Here is a 6507-nt window from a genome sequence, read left to right as displayed (position 1 = left end):
CACAGGACCCGAAAAACTGAGCTGTTCTGCCAGGCTTTTGGGGGAGGCTAGCTGCTGATTGCCCGGCCTCCTTACAGCTCTCGCATATCATTTAACCAGCATATTGCTGGTCCTCTCCTGTAGAGGGATTTCTTGGATGGGGCTAAATTGTTTTTATGGAACTGTTATTGGATTTTAATGTATTTATTGGACTGAATTATTTTGTTTGCTTTGTATTGATTGGTTTTACTGTACACCACCCAGAGCCCTTCGGGGGTGGGCGGTCTATTAAATTTAAATAATAATAATAATAATAATATGCACTCAGATGCCCTCTTCAATAAACAATTGGCTTACACAGGAACTATTTAAGAAACACATCAGAATACATTACTTAAATATCCTCCAATATCTGCTTTCCCACCTTTTGTGCAAGACAGCAAATCATGCACAAAGGGAAATCACAGAAAATTAATAGACTTTATTGTGAACACGGCAGTACATTTTTGAATAAATTTAAATTGAACCATCTATGAAGAATGCCAGCTTGAAAGAAGACTCAATATATTTATTCTTATCAAGGATGCCTTTCCAATGTTACTTTTAAAAAGTCAAAAAGAGGAGCACCTACATAAGAACAAGCCAGCTGGATCAGACCAGAGTCCACCTAGTCCAGTTCTCTTCTACTCGCAGTGGCCCACCAGGTGCCTTTGGGAGCTCACATACAGCATGTGAAAGCAATGGCCTTCTGCTGCTGCTGCTCCTGAGCACCTGGTCTGTTAAGGCATTTGCAATCTGAGATCAAAGAGGATCAAGATGGGGAGCCATAAATTGACTTCTCCTCCATAAATCTGTCCAAGCCCCTTTTAAAGCTAATTAAAGCAACATTCCTTAGGCAAGTTTGCATTTTGTGATTACGTTGCATCATGAATGCTGACATCTCATGGACACGTGAGCATCGTGAGTTCCACTGAGGCCACTACTGTCTATTCTAACCAGAAGCAGCTCTTCAGAGTTTCTCAAATGGGAGGGTTAGTTAAAAGTGGGATTTCAGTGCCTACGCAGTCCCTTACTCCACAGAAGCATAGCAAAGGGACTCAGAATGAGTTTGCGTGCACAGCCGAGAGAATTCTGTGTCACCTGGTGAAGAATTCAGTTTTCTGTTTCTTAAGCACTGATCTTTTCCAATGGGCATTTGACCTTTTGGTTCAGACCTTCTATCTGAATCACCTTTAAACAGAAGCAATGAGTAAGTAAGTACCAAAGCTTTTTTTCTTAATAAACTTTAATATTCTTTGAAGAACAGGTTGCTTGGGATAAAAACACAAAATTACAAGTACTGCATTTACTGCAAAATGCTACAGGAAGAAGCAGTGCAGTGTTGGCAATATCCCAGTGGTAAGACTGCTTCAAACTGTTCTTTCCTTTCACAAACATAAAACTATCAGGGACAGATTTTTTTGTGCAGCTGAAATGCCTGTTTCCAGAAATTGCAATGGAGGTGGGAGAGACTATTTTGCATTGAAACATACAACATAATCAATAATGAATTGTGTTAACAGTTGCATCTCTAAAAAGAGAGAGGTCGGAGCAACGAAAAATTGTACAATCTGCAAATCAGTGAGTCAGACATGTTTTTTGGGCATTTTGTCATGAATTATAAACCTCAAGAGTATCAATACATTTCTAGCCCAGAATGCCAAAAAATGAGGTAATGCTGACTTCTGGTTAGACAGTCCCACCTCTAATAGAAGAAACCCTGAATACTAAGAATAGATCGTCAAGTATCTAGACTCAAATTTCCCCCAACAAAATTCAATTTTAGCTAAATTGTGGACCAAAACAGCTCTCGACATTTCTATGCTTTTTCTCTCAAGCACAAATGCCAGACAAACTCCTTGGGATCCTACTCAATACATTATTAACTACATGATATTTGGGACACGTTGGCTGTGCAACTTCACAGCATTAAACTTTCTTAACACAACAAACTTGAAAATTCTCAGTTTCTGAATAGGATATTACATGTTTTCAGCACACAACTGAACTATACTTAAAGCTTTAGCATTGCCCATTTGTGTGACTCAGAACTACTGACATTTCTATGAATGGGAAAGAGGTCTACATACATATGAAAATATCAAAAATCAGTAAACTTGATGTTTGCGGCTCTTGGTGTTATCAACGAAAAGATAACTGATGTTTCCTTTTAGTTTTCTCTTTCAGTTGTTAATACTAAATATGTCCTTTTTTCACAACCTACTGATTCAATAAAAGCCTTTAGCATTACTGCTATGCAGAATTAATGGTGACCATTTCCAGGATTACAGATACTTCCTTTTAATGTGGAATGGCAAAACAAGTCTACAGATTTTACAGCTTTGGTTGTAAGTTGTAAAAGTTTCAGAAACTTCAGGGGAAGGGGAGGATCTTTCACATCACATTTGAATTTTGTTTTCTCTGTGCTCTTGAATAGATTTGTCAGCTCATTCTTGACTTCTGTGTTCTAGAATAAATAATTCTCTGTGAGCTTTTAAACTAGTTTCATAGGTAAAAAGGAAACAGTCTTATACATTGTGAACTCATTCCGCTCACAAATTTCGTGATTAGAAAGATTTAAATAGTCCTTCCACCTAGCCCTAATGAAATTTGACGTAGTGTTCTGACATTAATTAGAACTGTCTTTTCATGCCAAGGAATTTAAAGCCACAGAGCTGTACACGCAATGTCAAAATTGTTTGAAGGAGAAATATTTGTCTTGATCTACCAGTTGCTATGCAATATTAAAAACTCAGAAATGTGGAAAACAAATTACCAAGCAACAGAAATATACAACTGTTTTGATGTTTTACAAAATAATTTAAAAAACCCAAGAAACAGATCTTGTGACAGCCACTTCACTGCTGGCTGTAACAACAATTCCACTTGTTTGTCCTTGGTGAGCCCCGAACTTTTCAAAAAGTATATTCTTGGAATAGCCACAGCCATTGTAAAAAAGCACTCCATTCTTTCTGTTAAGAATCTTGCTGTCTGCAGTACTGCATTGTGGCACATTTGTCAATGGAACAGCAGTCCAAAATAAAGTGACAATTAGATTTAATAAATTAATATTCTTTGAAAGATGTACAATGAACATTCATTTTCAATCCAAGGATTTAGGGTATCAGGGGGTTGCTATTTACACATTTACAGGTCTCTCAGGACTGGTACATTTCAGATAACGCAGATAAGAAGATTCATGGCCTCAACAGCTACCTGAACACCATGACAACAGAAGCAAAAACTTAAAAGATAAAAACCCTGCTAAGAGGATTGTGGGGAAATACTCAGAGAATGAAGACCAGTCTATGAAAAAGAACACCAAAGCAAGGGAAGATCAAGTAACTCCATGTGACCCATTTTTATTCTTGTGAGGACTGAGGTGGTGGCGGTGACGTCCCTTGTTTGCCGGATTTTCGCTCATAATTCACAAGTCGTTGTCCAACAAGATACCTACGATTTAAAAGTTTCATCGTTTATTGCTTACATTAAAAAACCTAGCTTCATTCTTTCTGTGTAGTCACCACACTGAATAGAGAATGCTGCTTTCTTTATCCGTGCCTAAAGTTACTTAAACTAGATGATTCTAATAACAACCATTGTATTTCAAATTTCCTTCTATAAAGGGCTGTATGGTACAAGTTTGGTCAATAGCAAACATATTATTCAACCTTTCTAACTTTCCAGTACCTAGTATGGTAATGGCAATTCAACACACTGTGCATCACCCCTGCACACATCTCTTTTTAAAAAGTTCCCAAACTATGGGTTGGAACACAAAAGAAGGTCGCAAAGTCTCAGAAAATGGCTAGAAGGTGGCTAGTCCTCTCCTTATGGCAGTGCCTGCCCTTTGCATCATTCTCTCGCTTTCCTCTTTGCCAACTGGTTGAATTCTCATCTTCCCCTCCTTTGCTAAGGCTAATAATAAGCGGGTAGAAACTCATCTGGCAACTTGGACCTCCATGGTAGCAGCTCAAGGAAGGGGGGAAAAGGTGAGAGAGTCAGTGGGAGCTGGTCCGCATGTCACGGAGAAAGGCGTGTGCTTGCATCCGTAGGTGGGCTCCACCTTGGTGCTGCTCCTCCAGCAGCCCAACCTCTTCCCAGCCGCCTGTAACGTCTCACTGGCCTCCGCTTGCTATGGGAGATCACCACTGACTTCTTCACCCCCAGCCACCATCTTCTTGTATCTTCTCAGTCCAGAGCACAACTCTCACCCCCCAAATTTCAGTTCTGGACCAACTGGCAGCAGGAGAAGGAGGAGCTGAGCCCCCACTAGCTGGGGTTCATAGCGGGGGAAGCTGCAGTCTCTGTGTGGTGCTTGTAAATTTCTCAAAAACATCTGGTTGGGCCCTATAGAAAATGGAATTTGGAAACAGGGGCTTAAGGTCATTGTTTGCCCAGTTAAAACCTTTGGCTAGCCCCCCCCACCATACATTTCACTGGTGGGCAATCTCCACCAAAAAGTATTGAACCACTGTTTTAATATCCTAAACAATAAAACACTAAGGAATCAAATGCTGGGATGACAAACCCTCCACCAATGAAGGAGCAGGACTCACGAAGTGACTCCCAATCTTTTTGGTCCTTCTCTCCATTGCTTGGAGTTCATCATCCCAACATTTGATTCCCCCTGGCCACAAAGCAGTGGTGCCTTCCTGAAGCCCTCCCGCCTCCCGCAACAGCCTTCTCCACCCCCTCCCAAATGCCTGGTGGGCAAACAAGCCCTCCTGCCCCTCCCCCCATCCCAGCAATCCTCTCTGGCCCCAATCAAGCCTTCCCAGCCTTCCCCAGGAACCCTCCCTGGCCCCAAACAAGCCCTCCCCACCTCCCTCCTAACCCTCAGCAACCACCCCTTGCCTGACCTTGCCCCCCCTGCCCCCCGGAAGACAAGGCAGACTGGTGGGCCAGCAGCACATGGCTTCCAGCTGCCCTGCTGAGCCTGCCCCCCGACTTCCCATTCCTCTGCCTGGCTACAACCCCACTCAAACCCATTGGGGGGGGGGGGTGGAGATGCTTCCTCTTCAACCCCACAATGGGTTTTGCTGTTAGCACTAACATGTTTTGGAGAAAAACCTGTAGATGTAAGAAGCACGAGCACCCTGACTCCTAGTCCAATATTTTCAGCAAAATGGCTCATTTCAGGTGCTTCAGAGTTGTGATGTCATACCACAAAACAATTCCAGAGTGCTCCAATTACTGCACATCACTTCCAGCAACTGATTCAATGAAGGTCTAACTGGGAAAAAGAGGGAGGCCCAGAAGATGTTGGCTAGCACAGGCACTTACTTGTCATTTTTAATATGTTCATAAAGGCGCTTGAACTGTCGGACCTGGAAGGACAAGATCCCCATCAAAACCACTATCATGAGGAGAAAAGGATAAATCCGACGTTGCACGAGGTTTTGCATCTCAGCAGTGACACCTATGAAAACAAAGTCAGAAAGAGTTGACAATCTATACATTAGAACCAAGTGCTGGCATGCTAAAAAAAAAGTGACTACTTATTAACAAATTTGTAGCCCAATTCAAAAGGGGGTGATAGCATAGTGGCTGGGAAGGCTGCTGCGGCAGCGCACCCATGCTTCTTACAATGGGGTTTCAGGGGGCGCAAGAAAGAGGAATAATTAAAAAATAACATCCACCTGAAAAATCCCATTGGATTTTTGGTGGTGTGAGTCAGCTGCCTTTGGCAGCCAACTAAAGCGTTCCTGGGCTGAAAGCCAACTAAAATTGGCTCTGTATCTGGAATACCAGCACAGCCTCCGGTGGTGCAGGAATGATGGTTGTGAGGAACACTTCCTGGTTCCTGCACCGCAGAGCCCTGCCACTGGGGTAAGTCCCTTGGTGCCACTTTGCACAGCTCTGGTGATAGGGGCACTGGCACAACCCTTCCACCGCTTCCACTGCAGCCCCCCCCCCCCCCCCGGACTATACAGTAAAAGTAAAAAAACGTACTACCAAAAGAAAGTATAACAGTTTGTGCACCACTGCAACAATTATGACGATACATTCCTATTAAGACAAAATGCTTTCCTGGATGTTTCCATCTTTATAGTTATAGTTTACATATTGCAAAATGGCCCATTTACGTGATTGCAGGTAAAGCACTATTGCTAAAATACTGTCACAAATATGTTTTTGACATTAAAATCAAGACAAGAACGTGATTAGCAGGAATTTTCAAAACGTCAAAAACAAGTATGGTCTAACTACCTAGTTAGACTAGAGCACAAAACCGCAATCCCACCTTTGTCTCTGCTGGAAGCCATTATTCTATCAAGTAACTACGTACCACCGACTGGCCAAAGCGAACAATCTGGGGAAGACACATTATTTGCCTTGATCTTCAGGGGGAAGCAATTTACTGCAGCAATGTCTTCTATTATTAAATTTCCCTATTAATTGCTGAACTTTGAAAATCATTTAAAGAATTAATTTCCCGGCTAAAATATAATGCCACACTGTGAACTAGACTGCATATCAAAACAT

At 42.1% G+C, this 6507-nt stretch overlaps 1 protein-coding gene across 1 annotated transcript; it reads right to left on the bottom strand.

Moving 5' to 3' along the window:
- Positions 1–1445: 1445 nt before the first annotated feature.
- Positions 1446–6302, bottom strand: LOC125443723 (E3 ubiquitin-protein ligase MARCHF6-like). The gene is made up of 3 exons (XM_048516015.1): positions 6266–6302; positions 5305–5440; positions 1446–3471 (listed from the first exon to the last, which is right to left on the bottom strand). Exons 1-3 carry the CDS (start codon positions 6285–6287, stop codon positions 3381–3383), a joined length of 249 nt encoding a protein of 82 aa, XP_048371972.1. The 5' UTR covers positions 6288–6302; the 3' UTR covers positions 1446–3380.
- Between the last annotated feature and the right edge of the window lie 205 nt (positions 6303–6507).

This window comes from Sphaerodactylus townsendi, linkage group LG14, assembly GCF_021028975.2.
Source record: "Sphaerodactylus townsendi isolate TG3544 linkage group LG14, MPM_Stown_v2.3, whole genome shotgun sequence".
In the NCBI taxonomy this organism is placed as follows: Eukaryota; Metazoa; Chordata; class Lepidosauria; order Squamata; family Sphaerodactylidae; genus Sphaerodactylus; species Sphaerodactylus townsendi.
The sequence above is the reverse complement of the archived record's forward strand: the minus strand, read 5'-3'. Positions and strand labels throughout refer to the sequence as shown.

What these genes read in the sequence shown, in the direction of transcription:
- LOC125443723 (XM_048516015.1), bottom strand. Translation starts at nt 6,287, where the DNA reads ATGGCTTCCAGCAGAGACAAAG. An exon ending in GGCTTCCAGCAGAGACAAAG is followed by an intron (nt 5,441 to 6,265) that starts GTGGGATTGCGG and finishes TTGTTTTCATAG; the next exon opens with GTGTCACTGCTGAGATGCAA. An exon ending in GAACATATTAAAAATGACAA is followed by an intron (nt 3,472 to 5,304) that starts GTAAGTGCCTGT and finishes TTTAAATCGTAG; the next exon opens with GTATCTTGTTGGACAACGAC.